Genomic DNA, 24,301 nt, shown 5'->3' on the forward strand with positions numbered 1-24,301 from the left:
AAGGGAATGAAGTCACTGTCACTTGCGCAAGAGGTGACAGTATGCAGTAGCCCCAGCCGGCTAGCTGGGAGTACCGACAGCAAATATCTGCATCTTTATGACGTTCATCCATAGTGAAGAGTGTTGATCTTGGTGAAACAGATTTTCTCTGTAAGATACTTCTCTGAGGATAAGACACAGTGGACCTGTTTACAGAACACCGTGAACCATTCATAAGGATAGTAACAAGTAGATGAATCATTTAAATGTCTCTGCAAATGAATCATAACGTCCTGATGAGGTCATAACGGACTGCAAAAGATGCTAGTAGCCAAAATCTATGTGTGGTATTGTAAGAAGGTGTGTTAGAAGAACATAAAAATTAATACTTATACACCGTAACCAAATACATCAGTACATTTCTTTATAAGATGCGTTCTCAATTTTATGACCCCATCGTCTGGTTTGGTATTTATCCGAGGCGTATTAATGCTGCGTTTTGGTGGGAGCACAAAAACTTTGTGACATACGCAAAAAAAAAAAAAAAAAAAAAAAAAAAGATTCACCACAAATGCAAGAATTCACTCTGAATCAAGGATTTACTTACCTGATTATCTGATGTTGAAATGTTACACCGTAAAATATGTTTCACAAAGATATTAAACTTCAGTTGATTACGGTATACAATTCAGCTACAGTAGGCCTAATCTCACACTATCCGCTTTATTAATATGAATTCCTGTATGTAGATTTCCTAAGGTACACAAAGAATCGAGAAAAATGTTAACCAGATATAATTAAACAGCGTTATTTTTTGTTTCTAAAATCCAGGTTCAAAGGGCTCTAAGCACTATGGGACTTAACAGCTGAAGTCATCAGTCCCCTAAACTTAGGACTACTTAAACCTAACTAACCTAAGGACATCACACACACCCATGCCGGAGGCAGGATTCGAACCTGCGACCGTAGCAGCAGCGCGGCTCCGGACTGGAGCGCCTAGAACCGCACGGCCACCGCGGCCGGGCTCAAATCCAGGACATGCTTCTGCAGAATCTATTAGTTACTTGAAATACTTGAAAAAAAAAAGAGCTGTGTTTGTAGTGAAGTACCGAAGCAGTTACACGTTTTCGGGGAAATACATATGAAATTATGAACATTCGTACAAAGAAATATGTATAATGTACAAATGTATAAGTACAGTATCCAAACTAAGAAACTTGATCCCGGGCAGTTTTTTTACTCTGCGCGCGGTTGCTTCTCTTGCCTACAACGCGACTTTGTAAAGGTCTCTCTGTCAACATCTCGTAGCTCCATAAACAGTTATCTTTTTCGCCTATGGCCGTTTGCGATTCGCAGTTGAAACCAGTCAAAAACGTCGCCAACATAAGTGACTTCCTTAAGGCCGGGTCTGGAACCGCGCGACCGCTACGGTCGCATGTTCGAATCCTGCCTCGGGCATGGATGTGTGCGATCTCCTTAGGTTAGTTAGGTTTAAGTAGTTGTAAGTCTAGGGGACTGATGATCTTAGATGTTAAGTCCCATAGTGCTCAGAGCCATTTGACTTCCTTAAGTTGACTCGCTTGAACGAGTGATTTAGTAGTATGGAATAAATCTACTAAAACTTCATGTATGATACGGCGTTTTCCTCGTACGTCAGTGTTTATGACGTCATATCTCTTGAACTATATATGAAGATATACTTGTGTCGGTACTTACAGCGGTTTACACTGATAAGCCAAAACAATGAGACCACTGCCCACCGCGATGTTGGATGCCGCGACGGTGGCGTTGCGGGCACTTGAAGCGATAACAAAAGGATGTAAGCGGAGCAGATACTGAAGGTATGGGCCGAGCGGTTCTAAGCACTTCAGTCTGGAAGCGAGCGACCGCTACGGTCGCAGGTTCGAATCCTGTCTCAGGCATGGATGTGTGAGCCTCCATTCAGATAAACGACTTTGGCGAAGGTTCAAAATGGTTCAAATGCCTCTGAACACGCTGGGACTTAACAAAAATGGGGCAATTGGCTCTGAATACTATGGGACTTAACTTCTGAGGTCATCAGTCCCCTATAACTTAGAACTACTTAAAGCTAACTAACCTAAGGACATCACACACATCTATGCCCGAGGCAGGATTCGAAGCTGCGACCGTAGCGGTCGCGCGGCTCCTGGGACTTAACAGCTGAGGTCATCAGTCCCCTAGAACTTAGAACTACTTAAACCTAACTAACCTAAGGACATCACACACATCTATGCCCGAGGCAGGATTCGAACCTGCGACCGTTGCGGTCGCGCGGTTCCAGACTGAAGCGCCTAGAACCGCTAGTCCACACCGGCCGGCTTTGGCAAAGAGTAGATTGTTATTATGTAGAGCCTGTGAACGAGTATCTCGAAAACGGAGAAGCTGGACGAATATTCACGTGCTACTGTCGTTGGAATCTACGGAAAGAGATAGATGGATAGTGGAACTTTCACTAGGCGTTAAAGGGTTGGACGTCCACGACTCCTCAAAGACGTGGGTTCGGTGGCTTTTCTGCTGTGTAAAGTAGGATACATGGTCATCTGTGGCATCTCTGCAGAAAGAGCGCAATGATGGTGCACCGACAACTGTTTCGGAGCACACCGTCCATCGTACATTGTTGAACAGGGGGCTCCGCAGCAGACAACCCCTAAGCGTTCACATGTTGACCCAATGACATCGCCAATTACTACTGCAGTGGCACGGTACCATCGGGATTCAACGGTCGATCAATGGAAATGTCTCGGCTCTTCGGGTAAACTAGGTCGATGGTCATTTCCACAAACGCCGTCATCGTGGTAAACGGCGGCTTGAAACGTGCAGCACGCCACGACACAGTATTACGCTATGGGAGGTATTGTCCTGCACTTGCATGGGGCTTGTGATAGTAACCGAAGACACGCTAACAGCTGCGAGCAAGCTGCATCCCTTCATGCTTGATGTCTTCTCCGACAGCGATGTCACACTTTCTCGGGGCCAGAACCGCGCTGCAGTGGTTTGAGGAGCATTATGGTGAGCTCACATTGATGTCTCGGCTACCAAATTCACCTGATGTATTTGCCAAGGAACCCATCTGGGGCCCTTTGGGGCACGGTCACCCCGTACGCAAATCAGCGGTCCGTTATCTACGCGAATTGCATGACTTGTGCCTAGACGTCTAATGCCACATACCTCCAGAAATCGACCAACAAACTGTCGGATCCCTGATAGGCAGAATCAGTGATATATTTCGTTCTAAAGACGGAGAAACAAGATACTAAGCAGGTCGTCATAATATTTTGGCTCATCAGTGTTCGTGGATACTGTCAACAAAATATGTTGGGCTATTAGCAAAGAAGTAATAAACTTAAAGCTCAAGCACAATGTGGCAGTTTTACAAGCATCTCTGTATTTATGACGCCATATCTCCTGAACTATTTATGGTACCATGATATATCTGTACTTTTGTAGGTGCATTTTCCGGCATATGTTGATACTCCTTGTTACATTTATTGCGAATACAGTTAGTAGCACAGAAGTAATACATTTAAACGTCATGTACGATGCGGCACTTTTCCATGCTTCTCAGTTAGAAAACTCTACTGAATGACATACTGTACTTAAAGAACATTGGAAAATATTTTCTGCTGTATCAACAAAAGAACAGCTTATATGTAAGAGTACATTGCAACAAACGTATGGTCACATGTGGATAAATTTTACTGTCTGCCTAAAAGGCAGTTACCGGTTTCTGTTATAGCGCGCCATCATTGTTTATCAACAGGCTAGACTCATAAACGGGTGTAATCTGTAGGACTGTACGTTTTGCGCCACATCGCTCGGAATTTGAAAGTGAGTATTTCTTATCCTCATCAAATGCTGTAAGTTATTGTAACACGTATGTAATGGGTCCCCCCCCCCCCCCCCCCCATGATCCATGGACCTTGCCGTTGGTGGGGAGGCTTGCGTATACAGATAGGTGCAACCACAACGGAGGGGTATCTGTTGAGAGGCCAGACAAACGTGTGGTTCCTGAAGAGGGGCAGCAGCCTTTTCAGTAGTTGCAGGGGCAACAGTCTGGATGATTGACTGATGTGGCCCTGTAACACTAACCAAAACGGCCTTGCAGTTTTTATACTGCGAACGGCTGAAAGCAAGGGGAAACTACAGCCGTAACTTTTCCAAAGGGCATGCAGCTTTACTGTATGATTAAATGATGATGGCGTCCTCTTGGGTAAAATATCCCGGGGGTAAAATAGTCCCCCATTCGGATCTCTGGGCGGGGACTACTCAGGAGGACGTCGTTATCAGGAGAAAGAAAACTGGCATTCTACAAATCGGAGAGTGGAATGTCAGATCCCTTAATCGGGCAGGTAGGTTAGAAAATTTAAAAAGAGAAATGGGTAGGTTAAAGTTAGATATAGTGTGAATTAGTGAAGTTCGGTGGCAGGAGGAACAAGACTTCTGGTCAGGTGAATACAGGGTTATAAAAACAAAATCAAATAGGGGTAATGCAGGAGAAGGTTTAATAATGAATAAAAAATAGGAGTGCGGGTAAGCTACTACAAACAACAGCATAGTGAAAGTATTATTGTGGCCAAGATACACACGAAGCCCATGCCTACTACAGTAGTACAAGTTTATATGCCAACTAGCTCTGCAGATGATGAAGAAATTGATGAAATGTATGATAAGATAAAAGAAATTATTCAGATAGTGAAGGGAGACGAAAATTTGATAGTCATGGGTAACTGGAATTCGACAGTAGGAAAAGGGAGAGAATGAAACATAGTAGGTGAATATGGATTGGGGCTAAGAAATGAAAGAGGAAGCCGTCTGGTAGAATTTTGCACAAAGTATAACTTAATAATAGCTAACACTTGGTTCAAGAATCATAAAAGAAGGTTGTATACATGGAAGAATCCTGGAGATACTAAAAGGTATCAGAAAGATTATATAATGGTAAGACAGAGATTTAGGAACCAGGTTTTAAATTGTAAGACATTTCCAGAGGCAGATGTGGACTCTGACCACAATCTATTGGTTATAAACTGTAGATTAAAACTGAAGAATTTGCAAAAAGGTAAGAATTTAAGGAGATGAGACCTGGATAAACTGACTAAACCAGCAATTGTACAGAGTTTCAGGGACAGCATAAGGGAACAATTGACAGGAATGGGGGAAAGGAATGCAGTAGAAGATGAATGGGTAGCACTGATGGATGAAGTGGTGAAGGTAGCAGAGGATCAAGTAGGTAAAAAGACGAGGGCTAGTAGAAATCCTTGGGTAACAGAAGAAATATTGAATTTAATTGATGAAAGAAGAAAATATAAAAATGCAGTAAATGAAGCAGGCAAAAAGGAATACAAACGTCTCAAAAATGAGATCGACAGGAAGTGCAAAATGTCTAAGGAGGCATGGCTAGAGGACAAATGTAAGGATGTAGAGGCTTATCTCACTAGGGGTAAGATAGATACCGCCTACAGGAAAATTAAAGAGACCTTTGGAGAAAAGAGAGCCACTTGTATGAATATCAAGAGCTCAAACGGAATCCCAGTTCTAAGCAAAGAGGGGGAAAGCAGAAAGGTGGAAGGAGTATATAGAGGGCCTATACAAGGGCGATGTACTTGAGGACAATATTATGGAAGTGGAAGAGGAGGTAGACGAAGATGAAATGGGAGACATGAAGAGTTTGACAGAGCACTGAAAGACCTGAGTCGAAACAAGGCCCCGGGAGTAGACAACATTCCATTAGAACTACTGACAGCCTTGGGAGAGCCATTCCTGACAAAACTCTACCATATGGTGAGCAAGATGTACCAGACAGGTGAAATACCCTCAGACTTCAAGAAGAATATAATAATTCCAATCCCAAAGAAATCAGGTGTTGACAGATGTGAAAATTACCGAACTATCAGTTTAATAAGTCACAGCTGCAAAATACTAACGCGAATTTTTTACAGACGAATGGAAAAACTGGTAGAAGCCGACCTCGGGGAAGATCAGTTTGGATTCCGCAGAAATGTTGGAACATGTGAGGCAATACTGACCTTAGGACTTATCTTAGAAGGAAGATTAAGGAAAGGCAAACCTACATTTCTAGCATTTGTAGACTTAGAGAAAGCTATTGACAATGTTGACTGGAATACTCTCTTTCAAATTTTAAAGGTGGCAGGGGTAAAATACAGGGAGCGAAAGGCTATTTACAATTTATACAGAAACCAGATGGCAGTTATAAGAGTCGAGGCGCATGAAAGGAAGGCAGTGGTTGGGAAGGGAGTGAGACGGGGTTGTAGCCTCTCCCTGAAGTTATTCAATCTGTATATTGAACAAGCAGTGAAGGAAACAAAAGAAAAATTCGGAGTAGATATTAAAATCGAGGAGAAGAAATAAAAACTTTGAGGTTCGCCTATGACATTGAACGGAATGGACAGTCTCTTAACAGTCTCAGTATAAGATGAACATCAACAAAAGCAAAACGAGGATAATAAAATGTAGTCGAATTAAGTCGGGTGATGCTGAGGGAATTAGATTAGGAAATGAGACGCTTAAAGTAGTAAAGGAGTTTTGCTATTTGGGGAGCAAAATAACTGATGATGGTCGAAGTAGAGAGGATATAAATAGTAGACTGGCAATGGCAAAGAAAGCGTTTCTGAAGAAGAGAAATTTGTTAACATCGGGTATAGATTTATGTATCACGAAGTAGTTTCTGAAAGTATTTGTATGGAGTGTAGCCATGTATGGAAGTGAAACATGGACGATAAATAGTTTGTACAAGAAGGGAATAGAAGCTTTCGAAATGTGGTGCTACAGAAGAATGAGGAAGATTAGATCGGTAGATCACATAACTAATGAGGAGGTATTGAATAGAATTGGGGAGAAGAGGAGTTTGTGGCACAACTTGACAAAAAGAAGGGACCGGTTGGCAGGACATGTTTCGAGGCATCAAGGGATCACAAATTTAGCATTGGAGGGCAGCGTGGAGGGTAAAAATCGTAGAGGGAGACCAAGAGATGAATACACTAAGCAGATTCAGAAGGATGTAGGTTGCAGTGGGTACTGGGAGGTGAAGGAACTTGCACAGGATAGATTAGCATGGAGAGCTGCATCAAACCAGTCTCAGGACTGAAGACCACAACAACAACAATATAATGAGTGGAATGTGCGAGAAAAGAAAGCAAACACTGTAAGACGGTTTACAATGTTAGTTATAATCCTTCTTGATTGCAAAAATGTTTATTCACATGTCCGGTTTCGGTTCCTCTAGAACCATCTTCATGATTGCGGTATCCCATCAGAAATTATGTCTGTTTTTGCACAGTAAGACGTTTTGATGTATTATTAAATTGTTTCGTAGTTTTCTTACTGCAGTGTTCACATACTTATTAATATTACAACATACACAATTTTTTCGTCACGGTACCACACATTCTCACTAAAGATTACATACGTAAAATTACTTTTACTTTTGTCAACAGTTACTGCAAATATACATAAGAATTACAGATTTACTCCTCTAGTTGCCACAACTGCTTCAATAGCACTACACGTTTCATTAGTCATTCCATCACCATCATCAAAAAGGAATTAAAATGCTTTTACGTTCTGGAAGGCACTTGCGACATGCACATGTGTCGTCTGTTTGAAACGCAGCAGTCTGATAAGAAGTTTGTATATCCTCTTTCATACATGTGTCAACAAATACATTTGCTCTACGCTGCAATATCGCACCGCACGCGACAGCTACTCATCATTTCAAAATCTCAAAGTACTATGTTTTCCATGCAATGTTCACCTTGTTTCGACACCAAGTCGTGGAACTGCTAATCCCTTAGCGGAGACTACACTAAGCAAGCTCACCATGTGCCACATTATACAGAAATTTGGGTAACCAGTTTTCTGCATCCAATTCGGACTCAGGCCACCCCTGCTGTTGTCCACTGTGCAGGTGCCCGCAATGCACCCCTGACAGCAGTGTCCTCACTAACACACACGCTACTTGGAATGGCACAAGCTTGCCACATCGCACAGTGGGACCGAATCACCCAAACGTGTCCGAAACCCCAAGAAGACGTTTAATTCAGACGAATCTCATGACACGGGAATCTTTGAGGTCGCTGATTATGGACTGGAAGTTAAAAATTGTCTAAACAAAATGGCGTATCCAATATAAAGACGGGACGCATGAAATCCCGTCTTAGTATTTTAATAATAGCATATATATATAGAGGATCTGGAAATCAATAATTACAACAATTAACACAGTGACAACGTGATTTATTTATTAAACCAAAATAACAGAATATTCGTCGAAAACATATTGGAAAATAACACTTCTTAGATACCACAAAAATTGACACACAGTAATACAACAGAACAAACTTCAAAGTCGGTGATTAAAACCAAATAATAAAAGTAATAGTATAATCAACGATAGAAGTAATTGTTATGATAATAATAATAATAATAATAATAATAATAATAATAATTACTATAGTAATAATAATAAGAATAATAATAATAATAGCTATTGAAGACAATAGGTCTTAACATTCAAAACGTAATGTGACTTATGTTGAAGCTGTTGTTCTGGTGAATACAAAATGTAATTTGTTTCACCCGAATCAGTATCGCTCTCCAAGTCCTCAGACTGAGAATCCACATCGGAATCTGCGACTGGAATTTCAGGGGACAGTAATAGCTCTATTGCGTCCTTCGACAAACGTTTCATTTTTTTTTTCTTTATTGGAATTTTAATCACCTCAATACAAGGTGGGCTGGCAGCAGCATATTATCCTGCTCTTCAGCCTTGAGTGGTACAATAACATGACATATAGGTGGCACAGACAATACAAGAAAAACGGCGGGCAAAAAATGTAGATACAAAAAAACAGTAAACATGAAGCCGTTCTCGCTGGATGAGAAAAACACTAACACTTGGTGACACAGCGCACATAACACGGATGACTGCGACGGCACACGTGAACGGTGGTGGCATGACGGCGAAAGGACACTGAACACAAAACGAAGGCACACACACGAGACACTGATGACGATGATCTCCGGCACGCGAATGTTCACTGAGCGTGTGCGAGTCCGGGGACCTGCCAAGGGAGGGGGAGGAGGAAGGGGAGTGGGACAGGGGAGGGCAGATGCCATGGGCAAGGGAGACAGGGGGAGGGGAGGAAAAAAAGGGGGGAGCTCGGGGGAAGAGGGGTGGAGGAAGGGGACAGGGGAAAAGGAGAGAGAAGGGAGGGAGGGTGCCAAGTGGAGAGGCCACTGGAAGTGGGGGCAGGTAGGATCAAAGTTGATAGGAGGGGTAGATGGAGGGGAGGAGGACTTCAACAGGGAGGGGGAGCTGCCGGAAGCCACCTTGGGACAGGGTAAGGAGGGTGGAGAGATGGAGACCGGGTGGGAGGTGGGAATACAGGCACAGCAGTGGGAGGGGTGGGAGAGGATGAGCGAGACAAGAGGGTGAGGAGGGTCGAGTTTGCGGGAGGTGTACAGGATTCGTATCCTTTCAAGGAAAAGGAGGATGTGGGGGAAAGGAATGAGATCGTACAGGATCCGCGTGGGGGAGGGGAGACGGATGCGATAGGCGAGGCGGAGAGCATGGCAACGTTTCATATCTTTTGTGGCACTTTTATCCTCCTGTAACTGCTACGGTCGACCTACTTTCTTTCAAAGTTGTTCCACAAATTAGGGATTAATGTAGAAGATTAACGATGTTGAATACTTCTTTCCGAGTGAATTTGACGTATTCTTCATCCAATTCTGTGTGAAAATTACAAATTAGCATTACCAACAAATTAAGAACAGATAAACAGTTAAAAATTGTAACCGTGCTGCAAGGGAAACATAATTCTAAAGCCTGCCGCACTGTGCGCTAGCAACATCGACCGCGGCACTGCGCCATGTTAGCGATACGATATGTGGGACGCACGTGCCCGAGGAAACATTCATTATACAAGAGAATAGGTAGATTTAGGCAGCTGATTCTTGTCAATTACATCACATAATTGATCAATCTATAGTCTGGAAGTCGCAATCCGGTACATGCTATTTTTGCTCTGGTTGAAAGGGCAAGTTCGGGAAATCATTGTCGTTTCGTACAGTCATAGAGAAAGATATAATATAAGTTCGATAACCACGAAATTTAGACTGCATTACCGTATAAATATGTTCTCCACACCGGTAGCAATCGTTTCCATATTCTAAATATCCAATCACTAACCAATAGTAAATTTGCCTAAATGTCACAACGAAGCGTGTGCCCTCGACGAAAGTTACCTTTGAACCGACATAATGCGACAGGTGTCGAAGGTAGGCACGTAACATTTTCGGGAGAGATGCGCCAATCCTTCTCCTACCCAACCTACCCCTCGAAATTCCCAGACTCGAAAATTCATTTATCGGTGTTGTTGTCACGTTTTGGGGATTGGACCCCTCTCTGTGTCGCCACCCTCTGCGGAAGTCTCACAGACCCTCCTGCACTGCAGTGGAGACACGTCATCTTACCTCAGTTAGATCATTTTACATCACAAATGCACAATTATCGTTCAAGTGACTACAGGAACTTCCGTGTCTCCTACGCTCAGGCCGTATCTCTCAAGCTGCGCCCTGCACCTCAGCTTCTGAGAGTGCGTTAATAGTGCCACCTCGCTGCTCGCGCGGCAATGATGAGTCAAACCTACTACCACTGCTCGCCGCACCAGACGGCGATATCAAATGGTTCAAAGGGCTCTGAGCTGCTGAGGTCATCAGTCCCCTAGAACTTAGAACTACTTAAACCTAACTAACCTAAGGACATCACACACATCCACGCCTGAGGCAGGGTTCGAACCTGCGACCATAGCGGTAGCGCGGTTCCAGACTGTAGCGCCTAGAACCGCTCGGGCACCCCGGCCGGCACGGCGGTAGCAAGCTTGTTTGTGTTTTGCGCTGTGACCATCGTCGTATATCCTGAAACCATGATTGGATATTTCAAGATCACTCCAGGAATGTATGAACAACTGCACCTTAATCCCTCCCGACGAGCAGTGAGGCTGCAGCGTTAATGCAACGCCACCGCCTGTCAGTGAGGTTCGATGTGACAGCAGCGTGCAGCAAGGTGCCAGCAGCAAGCATGTAGCATAAACCCACCCTAATGAGCTACATCCTACAGTGCATACCCTTACGTTATCATTGTGAAATGATGCAAGAACTTCGACAGAAAGTTAACGTTTTACGTTGTTGCTTCAGACTCTGTTGAAAACCTTTTCGGTCTTGACGCTTTTCAGCTTGAAGATTCAGTAAAGATGCCTCTCGACAATCTCGATAGCCTGTGTGAAGAATTCTCAACTCTTTTTGAGCCTGGTTTGGTTGTGCTAACAATTACGCAGCACCGATTGACTTGAAATCGTCGGTCACTTCACGTTTCTTTCCCGTCTCCTCAGTTTCCGTCGCACTTCGCGGCATGTTCAAAGTGGAAATGAGCTATCTAGAAGCGTTAGGTTTATTGACTCCCGTTACTACAAGTCTTTGGATCTACTTTGTTGGTGTTTCTTAGGAAGCCTTATTTTAGATTTCGTTTATTAGAGGAAAATTTAAAACAATTGTCAATGCTCAGTTATTTGTCAAAATTTATAACATCGCCCCGACAAACTTACGTTAAAAGCAGCCGGAGGAAAATATTTGTTCAAAGTTGCTCTAGCAGAGGCGTATCTTCTGTTGCCATTTTGTCTGGCTTCCCAGCATTTCATGGTTGTCAGTTCTACCCACAATCGGCCCCCTTTCAGCGTCGCTAGTGCCGCTGCATTGTTTCAGCGTTATCTGGAGCTGGTTATCCGTAACGTTCTATTCTGCGCTAACCACCCAGATAACAACATAACTACCCAAACGAGGAAAGCACGTCTATGTAATCTTTGCCTTCTCTTCCAAACCTCACAACGCAATGGTCTCCATAACCCTTTAAATAAATCTGAATTTCTTAAACCAGAGGTTGACTACTATAATGATGTGGACGGCTTACTCACAGTGAATAAAAATATCGAAGCTATTATGGAATTCCCTCCGCCTGTAACATATCAACACTATTTTTTGCCATATTCGCATGTCTTTGTCATCATATTCTAAAAACGAATACGCTTTCTATATCTCGTTCGTGAAACCACTGACTGACTGTTGATATATTCATGCAATACCTGCATAGTAATTTGCTTTATTGAGGCAGTTCTGTAAATTAATTTATTAATGTTTACAGATATGTATGTAAATAAATGATCACTTCTTGTTGGAATTGTATACTAAACTGCTGAACGTGGTCTTCAGCCACAAAAGTAGGGAATGTACTTTAAACTTTTCGTTTGGCACGTTGTTCTTGTCTTGGCGCGCAACGAGAAAAGAGACCTGCAGTCAGTAGTAGACAGACAATAGTGCACTCGACGGCTGGTGTGCATAGCGATAAGTTATTTCATAGCAGTCTATGATATTGCACAATGTTGGTTCGGGACGTCGATTTTGCATATTTACAATAATAAGTCTTGTCTCTTATGTAATCACCTCGGATGCAAGATATTTTTCGAGGATAAATTAATGATGAAGTATCTCACACCATTAGTCCAGCAAGCATTGCGATCAAGAAATGCAGTATGGCACTCTGTGTGTGCGCCTTTAATATGAGAGGTGAAGATACTGTAATCTGTTCACTGTCTACACGTCCATGTTTAGTTAAAAAGGAAGAACATTTAATTTCTCATTAGAACCGTAACTGCAGGAAAATTTAATGAAAACTGTAGCTATTGCATTATGAACAATACATTAACACCATCAGCAATAATATTGGGTTAGTATTACCTTAAAATTCATCAATTCCTTTCCTTTCTATCGTTTTCTTAAGTCATTGATGAGTAATTATATGCAGTTTAAATGTTTGCACAGCTACAGTAAACAGTTAACTGTTTTGCTTTTTTCCTTCAATTGTCGCCTTGCTGAAGTTCACGGTTAATTGACTATTAAGTTTTTGCAGAATTAACTGAACACAGTCAGATTTATAATTTGGTCACATTCGTGATTGCATAACGTTACTAATGTTGTTTCAATACGTTTGTTTGCTTGATTCAAATTTTTTCAATAAATTCAAGTAGAAAAACTTGGTGATAAATTCTGTAAATGATATCTGAGAAGACATAAAAACAGTTTGGTATCTTATGGACTGAATACAGAATTCTCTAGCTAATACCGTTTTTTCAGATGGAAAATAATAATGTATTAATAAAAGCCCTCTTGTTTAGTGGATGTCTGGAAGTTATTTGAATAAAGACGAATTTAGGGAGTGCGGCTTATATGTGTAAAGTAGTTTAGTGAATGAGCCAAACTAGAAACTACTAAATGCTTCAGAACGATGCAACTGTCTTAACAATAATATAGTATGTTTAGGTCATGGTCAACAATTTGCTAAATTAAAATCATTGGAAGGTTCATTATAAATCACGCAAGGTAGTGTCACGGTGTTCCTATATTATTCTGTTTTTATGTAGAACTAAGGCATGTGTAGCGATATGAGAGCATATTCTACATCATGCAAGTGCAAAGACTCGACATAACACTCAGCAGCTAAAAGCTTCGTTTAGTAAGAATAAAATTAAAAATGAAAAGAAACTGAAAGTACAATAGACTGTATTATATGACAACTAATCTTAAGGAATTACAATCATTTATGAGGGAACTCAGTTATTATGTCAAATTAATCTCCACGACATCAGAAACATCCAAACCTCTCAACGTTCTGAGAAAATATGGAGCTAAATACAGTGGACCACTGCTTACCAACAGATTTTCGATTGTTTAAGGTGCAGCCTTCACCGTGCCCCATGCCTAACCACGTTTGACCTCAGTAAACCATTGTTCTTCGCCACTGATATATCACAGCACAACACTAATGCAGTTTTGTCACTTAAAAATTCTGCTGGCACAGAACACCCTGCTGTATATATCTTGAAAACATTGAATAACGATCAACTCAGTTATAGCCAAACACAAAACGCTCTTCGGCCTTCACAGTTCAATGACTGAAAGATACCAATATCAAATTCCCTATATATCCAACTGTCAGCGCATCAATGCAAATTCATTTTATCAGCTGCCCGTGGGTTACAGGAGATGGCGTGTTTTGCTATTGATGGAGACCTATAGGACGTTCTCGATGGATTCCCCATCACTGCAGTAGATCACTCGAGCTACGATAGAGGACCCAGTCCTTAACAAGTCTCCCACTTGGCCACCATGAGCTGATCCAAGCTTCTGCCCACCAATACTGCCGGACTTCGGACTATGTTCTCGCCACAGCATCAACTACAAGTCACCAGAGGTGTCCTTCTCCATTCAGCGGCTGAAGGTAAGTGTTCGGCAGTCATTCCTACATCACTACACCCCCACAACATGCAGCGTCTGCATACACACTTGAGGAGAATGCACCGCACCGAGATGCTTGCCAGATGGTACTTCCACTGACCAGGCATGTCCTGGGACATAGAACACTTCGTCAGCGGCTGTCCTACCTTTGCTGCCACCGACGTCGCACCACTGCCAAAGTTTTCGCCCTGGCTGACACCGTTGCAACCGTGGAAGCACGTCCACATCGACCATGCTGGTCTCTTCCTCGGTGACATATGGTTGACACTTGTCGACGAACTCTCCAAATTTCCCTACATAGGTCACTCAAATAGCACATTCTTAGCTGCAAATATCTATGCCCTCAGAAAGATAGTCCCGTTAAAGCACACTCTTCACGCTTAAGTCTCTGACAGTCGACCACAATTTCGGTCTGTTCAGTTTACGGACGTCTGCAGAAACAACGGAATCCAAGACACATTTGCTGCTCCTCCTCATTCTGCTTATAGGGGCGAAGCTGAGTGCTTTGTGTGCCCATTTAAAACGCAAATGAGCGAAGCCTTCACTACTGCTAACAAGAAATAAGCGCTTCACGCTCTTTTATGAGCAAACAGGAGCACCCCACTACAGGGCCGATCACCAACTGAAATCGTGCACGCTTGTCGGCAGCCCACGCTGCTGGACATCCTGCAGCCGGCATCGCAAGATTAGACGTCTAGCAGTGGCCACATTGTGCAGTGGGCACCACTGTCTGGGCCCAGACACATGGCCAGTCCCACGATGGCTTCTGGGAGACGTCACCGCCATGATGTTCGATGCAGAAGCAAATGGGATGCGCCTAATGTGACCCGCAAATCAGCTACGTCTTCGCCTGCCGTCCACTAAGCTGGAAAGCCTTGCCTCCTCCCTATCACTACCAGCACTTTTTTGTGATATGTTACAATACAGCATCACCGGTCTATTGCGGTCTAACTGTGTTGGCGAGGCAGTAAATTTATCCACAGGGCAGTGACTGCGTCTCTGCAATTCACTTTGGAGGTGTGGCGGTGGGACTTGTAGTCCCGTACCACCCTCTGACGGTGACAGTACTACATGAGTCAGGCAGAAAAATTTAGCCTAACGTGGGCAGGTATGATTGAAAAGTATTGGACGTAGAATGGGGGCTAGTCCTGCCAAAGGATGCGTCCGTGGTGGGCGTGCCGGACCTATCGTTAGCCATGGTCGGAATCCGAATCCTGTAGGATGGTTAGGGGAACCGGATGTCGATGCCAAGGGCGTGGAAGTGTGGTCCCAACGTGGCGTAACCCATGGACAGTGTCCCGCAAGGCATCCACTTTCTCATAGAGCCGCCGCGCGTTGTTGCGTATGGTCGTCTTTAGGGGGACGATATCCGCTTCCTCCTGGAGAGTGACAGTTCTCGTGAGTGGCGGGGCGTGCAGGCTCCACCTGAGCTCCTTGTTCTGCAGACGCATCCTGGTGACACTAATCGTGGCCCATGCAGCAGATCCATACGTGAGGGCAGGCAGGATACCTGTTCGGTAAATGCGGAGCTTGGTATACAGGTTAAGTTCCCTACTGCGAAAGAGCGGGTACAAAACCCTGGTTAGCTTTTGCCCCTTGTTGGTGACATACTCCGCACGACAGTGGAAGAGCAACTCGTGGTCCATCTGGACCCCGAGATCCCTACGCCTACGAGAACGACGCTGCTTATGTACATAGCTGCAGAGCATCCCATTGGTCACCCACCTCATCTGCCACTTAGGTGTTTGACGCCGTGGAGGCGAAGACTGAATAGGCATCTCTGACCTCTCCCGTCACCAACACATGTGGAGATGCAGCTTACTCTGGAGGAACCATCAAGTGAGACACCCAGCTTCACTTACCCTCGTCCGACCCGTTGTCTTCGGCAATAAGTACCGATTCTGTGGGGGATGGAACATGTGCCTCATTTAGGTAACGGCATCAACTCCACCATGTCATAAAGGGAAATATTTACAGGGCACGACAACTCAAGATAGGCAGTGCTCCCAGTGGCTCACTTGATTCTACCATCTAGCAGAAATCAACGAGAAGCTCATTCAATTAAAAAATAACAGAAACTCTAAGGGCGCATTTGAATGTGTTTCTCATGCGTAAATCAGTGCTATACATTAAAATTAGAGAAATTGCCTTGCTCTATCTTACTCCGGGGATACTGAACATATACTGAAGATGCAAGCTCAAAGAGCAATTTGATGCAAACGGAATTCAGTTTCCTTCTAAGAATGTTTCCTATTGTAACAGTACTTTTAATGCAAATTACTTTGAGTTTAAGGAATATGTTAAAACTTCTGCTTAAAGTATATTTTTAGATTGACGCAGATTATTTTTCTTGGCCCTTATGGTCCCTGCTAATAACAAAGAAGTCTGTGCAGTCCCTGGTCAAAAAAAGTTGGGTGCCACTGATGCACGAACATACAGGAAGACTTCGACAGAATTTATAGTTGTTATGATGAAAGGTAGATTGCGCTAAATGTATAAAAATACAATCTAATAAAGATGAATAGTAAAACAACTCTATAATAGTCGAATACAGTTTTGTTGGTGTTCTACTAGACACATTAACGTCGATTAAAAATCTAGATATAACTTTTAAAGGGGTAACAAAAGGAAAGAGCACATAACATCGATTGTTGGGAAGGCGAATAGTCAACTTCGGATTACTGAAAGAATTCTAGAAACTGTTGTTCCTCTAGAAAGAAGACCGCTTACAGAATATTTGTTCGAAACATTCTTAAATACTGCTCGGGTGTTTGGGAACCTCACCAGGTCGCATTATAGGAAGACATCGAAAAGTTCAGAGACGTGCCGCTAGATCTGTTATAGGTACTTTCGATCAATATATGACTGTTACGGAAATGCTTCGTGAACTCAAATGTGAATCCCTTTGCGGAAGATGACGTTTTTATCGCGAAACACAAACGAGAAAGTATAGAGAACCAGCATTTGCGACTGATTTCAGAAGGATACTCCTGTTATCAACGTTCATCTCTCGCACAGATTGCAGAGACAAGAGAAATTAGGGCATATAAGGAGGCACAGAGAGAGTCATTTTTCTCTCGCTCCATTTGGGAGTGAAACAGGAAAGGCGATGACTGGTAGTGGTACAAGGTATCCAGCACCATGTATCTTCCACTTGCAATGTTAATGTTTTTAATTACATAGAAAAAAATTTTACTTTCCCATATGGTAAATCTGTTCTACCACCGACCATTTCGCTTCCGATTCCGTTACACTTGTTTTTGTAGCTCTTCCGCTGTAGCTTCTCTGCAGTTCGCATTAATTTTATTCCTAAATAACTTACATTATTATTGTAGTTCTTTCGTTTCAGTAACAGAATAACCGAGCGGTCTCGGGCGCCTTGTCATGTTTCTCCTGGCTCCCCCCCCCCCCCTTATAGTTTAAGTTAGATTATGTAGTGTGTAAGCTTAGGGACCGATTACCTCAGCAATTTGGTCCCATAGGATCTTACCAAAAATTTCCAAACTTCCTAAATTTTGAGGAACATTTGATACTTCGTTTTCGTCGATCAACGGACGTGCAAGATTTCTTCCAGTTAACTTCCTTGTACTCACATTTGCCTGTCCAATTCTTGACTGCCCTGTTTCTTGTACATTGAAATGTCTACTCGGGCATCTATTAGGTGTTCGAACATTGAAAGTACTTTCCTTTATACTTCGATATTCCATTTCTTTGCACGTATATTCTTCCTAGCGATTCTCTTTTTAACTTCATAATTACTAAATTATCATAAGAAACTACATCTGCTCTTGGTTACACCTCACAATCCAGTGTCTGATTTCAGCATCTCTGTCTCACCACGATGAAATCCATCCTTTCAACTTCGGCTGCTGATAGCGGAATACTCCTATGTGCGTAATATGTTGTTGGCGTTGGTTTTCCTCAAAGTGATTTCCCTCTTGTCAGTCCCCTCGCATCGATGCCACTAGGGAGCTACTCCGGGTTTTTTGCCAATGGAGAGATGATCATGACACTTCTTCAGTTACAGGCCATATTTCCTACTGATACCTTTAAAGCTCTCCCAGTATAAAAGCCTAAAGGTGCCAATAAACTGACCAGTGCAGTTACGCCACTGGTGGCGTTATTGTGTGGTTAATGTAAAACGCTCAAAGTTTACTAAAATCAATAGATGCGTTCTTATCACTCTTTTGCGGGCAGCATTAAATATACTTCCATGTCCGTGTGAAATTTTTACCAAGTCATCAATCACTTTACTTATCTTAGCTACCAACTAACTACGATTACCATTTCCTGGCGCTGCTTGCATTATTAAGGATATCACTCCAATATTCAGTGCATTTTCGTTGTCATTCTTTTCTGTGACAAACAGCTGCACATGCGATATGATACCCACTGCAGGAACGCTGCTGTGTTAATTGTTTATGCGAATTCCTTAGAAAAGACCCGTTTACCTGACTGCTCAGAAAATTCGCACTCCGCTAACAAGACAACGCTGACGTGTTTGTCGAGCTGTCAGGACGGTCGTGCTGACTATTATTCTCCAGGCTGCCGTCACTTCCGCGATAGTCAGGTCGCCGTGGAAACTTTTTTTAAACAGTGGACTGAACTACGCAGTCAGTAGTTCTTTATCCGTCGCGATGGCACTCAGGCTGTGCTGGTTGCTACTTCTCGTCGTTTGCTGCGGTAAGTCAGGGGACTCGGAAACTGCGCATCAGAGTAATGTTGAAGTAGCATGTAGCTAAGGCCTCAAGAAATTACGAAGGTATTTCCCGTTTTTGATATTTATTTTTACAACATTGACAGGTTTGCCTCTCTAGAGCTCGTTCTTCGCTATGAGAAGCAACATTTATGACACTATTCGGAGAGGGGTGCATTTTGCATGAACCGCTGCTACTGATAATAAAGGCGTACTTAGTTGGCCTTTATGTAATTATGGAAGGTAGAACTGCCGAAGTGAAATTTTATGCCATTCATACTACTCCGGAAGAATACACTGGGAAAAATTATTTGTGAATGGAGTTAAGTAGGGAACTATTTTATACCCATGGACACTGCTTTCCATGATACAAAGAAAACTCGAAAAAATAATGATTGATCTAAAGATTATTGTATCTAATTTGATGAAACTTAACAAACTGTACTGTGTACCCTCCTGATGAAGGCACAAGCTCAAGTTTGGGGGTAAGAGAGCATGTCTCAGTAGGAGTTAGAGGAGCCTGGTGCGCAAAAGACCGAGTCGAAGGTTACGAAGCCAACGCTTTGTGGAATAATTCTGACACTGGTATATGGGAATCTACAAGTCGATAACATTCTAGGGTAGTGGAACGCAGAACGGTGCCGAGTTGATCCTGTGCCATGGCAGAACAGCGAAAGCAACACGTACTGCTTCCCAATGTATCTTACCTTTCTGCAATTTTCCGTTGGTAAATTAAACAAACTATGTGAGTGGGTTTAATAAAAAGAACCATTATTGAAAAATAGTAATTAAATTCAGTCGGTGACAAAATATGTTCGCTTAAATATCTGTATCTTATTTTTATGGGAGCTACCTACATTTATTTTAGTATGATGCATAAAAAATATCTTATTTACTCAACATAAATTAGTAATACTGCATAAATTATTAGCTGGAAATAAAATAAGAAGGGCTTTAGCTATTAGCTGAGAAAATATCCTGCTACAGGAATTGTGTTTTTACTACAATTTTTCTTTGCATATCTTTGGCTTCAACAAACCATACTTATTGATTATAACATTGAAGTCCAGTTTAGAAGCTATGTCCTATTCTTCCATCCAGATAGCTAAATTTGACAGCATGCTTATACAGACACTTTTCTTTAAGCGGCTTTCTGATTAATTTTAATTTGCTGAAACTGCATTCACAAGATGCTACACTCACTGGTATTGTCATAAATAACCTCAAACCTTCTTTACAGTTCGGATAAGCATATCTTGACATAACTGTGAAAAAATTTAAACTATTCGAACGATAAGCTGTTTCACATGGAACTTGAAAGCACTGGTTTTGTTAAATAGCTCCTGTGTATCAGTACCTCCCGCTACATTTGGTGCCAAAATCTGCTATACATCTTTCCAGATAAGCAAGAAATTTAAGTCACACAAAATGGTGTAATATTTGTGAGCTCTTTATTCCATTTCTTTTATTATTCTATCAAATACTTCGAAGGATTCTCTCATATTTACTTCAGCAACCGCTCGCTGATCTTTCAGCTCTTATAATACCACAGCTACCATGAATCATGGTCTGTCCATTTGGGGAGGCTTGGATAACTCCTGGACAACTTCTTTCATTCAACTGAAGAATTTTTCTTAGAAATTGGTTATCAATAAAAAAATATAAAAATAGAAATTGCTTTTGGTGTAGTTTCATGAAGAGGGCTAGAAAAATAATGTGTTCATGAATTTTAAAAGAATCTTTCATATGATCTACGGAACACGAACTAATTAATTAACTAACTCAATGATACAGATCGCCGTACCGTAGGTGCAGCCACAATGGAGGAGAATCTGAGGAGAGGGCAGACTAATCCGTGATTCCTGAAGAGAGGCAGCAGCCTTTTCAGTAGCTGCAGGGGCAACAGACTGAATGACTGAATGGTCTGGTCTTGTGGCACTAGTCAAAATGGCGTTGCTGTGCGGGAACTGCGAACGACTACGTTATTTCTTTCTCCAGTATAAGGCTTAGTGATGAGAGCATCTCTTGGGTAAAATGTTGCGGTGGTACAATTGACCCCCCTTTCGCATCTCTGGGCTGGAACTGTTCAGGAGGACGCCGTCATACGGAAAAACAAAACTGGCATTCTACGTGTTAGTGTGGAATGTTATATCCTTTGATCGGGCAGGTATGTTAGATAATTTGAAAAAGGAATGAGGCAGGTTGATGTAATAGTGAGGGATAGTAAGGCACCATGGCAGGAAGAATAGGACTTCTTGTCAGGTTAGTACAGGGTTATACACATAAAATGAAATGAGAATAACACACGAGGGATAGCGTCTTTGATTCATAATCAAAATCGTTTTCGGCCCCGGGTTCGTTCCCCGCCACTGCCTAAATTTTGATAAATAATCAGCATTGGCGGCCGAAGACTTCCGGCATAAGAAGTCAGCCTTATTCTGCCAACGGCCTTGTCAAAGACGGCGGAGGAGCGGATAGAGGTTCAGGGCACTCTCTTGTCCTAGGGGTGGGAAATTGCCCCTAAAGGCGGAAGATTCAGCAATGATCAACGACATGAGGATGCAGAAGGCAATGGAAACCACTGTATTAAAGACACTTAACGTATATCCACAGGACATGTGGCCTGTATTTGAAGAAGTGTCATGATGATCTTTCCATTGGCAAAAGATTCCGGAATAGTCCCCCATTCGGATCTCCGGGAGGGGACTGCCAAGGGGGAGGTTACCATGAGAAAAAGATTGAATAATCAACGAAAGGATGATGTTCTACGAGTCGGGGCGTGGAATGTCAGAACCTTGAACGTAGTAGGGAAACTAGAAAATCTGAAAAGGGAAATGCAAAGGCTCAATCTAGATATAGGAGGGGTCAGTGAAGCTAAGAGGAAGGAAGACAAGGATTTCTGGTCAGATGAGTATCGGGTAATATCAACAGCAGCAGAAAATGGTATAACAGGTGTAGGATTCGTTATCAATAGGAAGCTAGGGCAGAGGGTGTGTTACTGTGAACAGTTCAGTGACCGGGTTGTTCTAATAAGAATCGACAGCAGACCAACACCGACAACGATAGTTCAGGTTTACATGCCGACGTCGCAAGCTGAAGATGAACAGATAGAGAAAGTGTATGAGGATATTGAAAGGGTAATGCAGTATGTAAAGGGGGACGAAAATCTAATAGTCATGGGCGACTGGAATGCAGTTGTAGGGGAAGGAGTAGAAGAAAAGGTTACAGGAGAATATGGGCTTGTGGCAAGGAATGAAAGAGGGGAAAGACTAATTGAGTTCTGTAACAAGTTTCAGCTAGTAATAGCGAATACCCTGCTCAAGAATCACAAGAGGAGGAGGTATACTTGGAAAAGGCCGGGAGATACGGGAAGATTTCAATTAGATTACATCATGGTCAGAGAGAGATTCCGAAATCAGATACTGGAGCACATATAGACTCAGATCACAATATAGTAGTGATGAAGAGTTGGTTGAAGTTCAAGGCATTAGTCAGGAAGAATCAATACGCTAAGAAGTGGGATACGAAAGTTCTAAGGAATGACGAGATACGTTTGAACTTCTCTAACGCTTTTTTTGGTCATCAGTCTACTGACTGGTTTGATGCGGCCCGCCACGAATTCCTTTCCTGTGCTAACCTCTTCATCTCAGAGTAACACTTGCAACCTACTTGTTTGACGTATTCCAATCTCTGTCTTCCTCTACAGTTTTTGCCCTCTACAGCTCCCTCTACTACCATGGAAGTCATTCCCTCATGTCTTAGCAGATGTCCTATCATCCTGTCCCTTCTCCTTATCAGTGTTTTCCACATATTCCTTTCCTCTCCGATTCTGCGAAGAACCTCCTCATTTCTTACCTTATCAGTCCACCTAATTTTCAACATTCGTCTATAGCACCACATCTCAAATGCTTCAATTCTCTTCTGTTCCGGTTTTCCCACAGTCCATATTTCACTACCATACAATGCTCTACTCCAGACGTACATCCTCAGAAATTTCTTCCTCAAATTAAGGCCGATATTTGATATTAGTAGACTTCTCTTGGCCAGAAATGACTTTTTTGCCGTAGCGAGTCTGCTTTTGATGTCCTCCTTGCTCCGTCCGTTATTGGTTATTTTACTGCCTAGGTAGCAGAATTCCTTAACTTCATCGACTTCGTGACCATCAATCCTGATGTTAGGTTTCTCGCTGTTCTCATTTCTACTACTTCTCATTACCTTCGTCTTTCTCCGATTTACTCTCAAACCATACTGTGTACTCATTAGACTGTTCATCCCGTTCAGCAGATCATTTAATTCTTCTTCACTTTCACACAGGATAGCAATGTCATCAGCGAATCGTATCATTGATATCCTTTCACCTTGTATTTTAATTCCACTCCTGAACCTTTCTTTTATTTCCATCATTGCTTTCTCGATGTACAGATTGAAGAGTAGGGGCAAAAGGCTCCAGCCTTGTCTTACTCCCTTCTTAATACGAGCACTTCGTTCTTGATCGTCCACTCTTATTATTCCCTCTTGGTTGTTGTACATATTGTATATGACTCGTCTCTCCCTATAGCTTACCCCTACTTTTTTCAGAATCTTGAACAGCTTGCACCATTTTATATTGTCGAACGCTTTTTCCAGGTCGACAAATCCTATGAACGTGTCTTGATGTTTCTTTAGCCTTGCTTCCATTATTAGCCGTAACGTCAGAATTGCCTCTCTCGTGCCTTTACTTTTCCTAAAGCCAAACTGATCGTCACCTAGCGCATTCTCAATTTTCTTTTCCATTCTTCTGTATATTATTCTTGTAAGCAGCTTCGATGCATGAGCTGTTAAGCTGATTGTGCGATAATTCTCGCACTTGTCAGCTCTTGCCGTCTTCGGAATTGTGTGGATGATGCTTTTCCGAAAGTCAGATGGTATGTCGCCAGACTCATATATTCTACACACCAACGTTTTTGTTGAGTCCATGCCACTTCGAGATGCTGCACTATGCCGCTCATAAGGTGTTCTGACACGGTATAGGGAGATATCCCATGGCTGATGCCACCTCAGTGAACACCATGATCCCGAACAGCTGCGGATGCCCGGAATATAAAGTAGTACTTTGTCACATACACCAAGTTAGCGATAGACACATGTTTTTTTAAGTAGACTTTTCTTCATTATTGGACTGGAACTAAATGACTCCGTGACAACACCGTGCGTTTACATGTGCTGAAGGAAAATATTCTTCTAGTAGGCAGAACACAA

At 42.5% G+C, this 24,301-nt stretch overlaps 1 protein-coding gene across 1 annotated transcript in view; it reads left to right on the forward strand.

Annotated features, from left to right (window-relative positions):
- Positions 1 to 18,941: 18,941 nt before the first annotated feature.
- The window catches only part of LOC126267358 (uncharacterized), a 29,818-nt gene continuing 24,458 nt past the window's right edge, over positions 18,942 to 24,301 (forward strand). Inside the window, exon 1 of the mRNA XM_049972496.1 lies at positions 18,942 to 19,050. Coding sequence (XP_049828453.1) covers positions 19,005 to 19,050 — 46 coding nt within the window. The 5' untranslated portion in view covers positions 18,942 to 19,004. The remainder of the gene's footprint in view (positions 19,051 to 24,301) is intronic.

Source organism: Schistocerca gregaria, chromosome 4 (genome assembly GCF_023897955.1).
Source record: "Schistocerca gregaria isolate iqSchGreg1 chromosome 4, iqSchGreg1.2, whole genome shotgun sequence".
In the NCBI taxonomy this organism is placed as follows: Eukaryota; Metazoa; Arthropoda; class Insecta; order Orthoptera; family Acrididae; genus Schistocerca; species Schistocerca gregaria.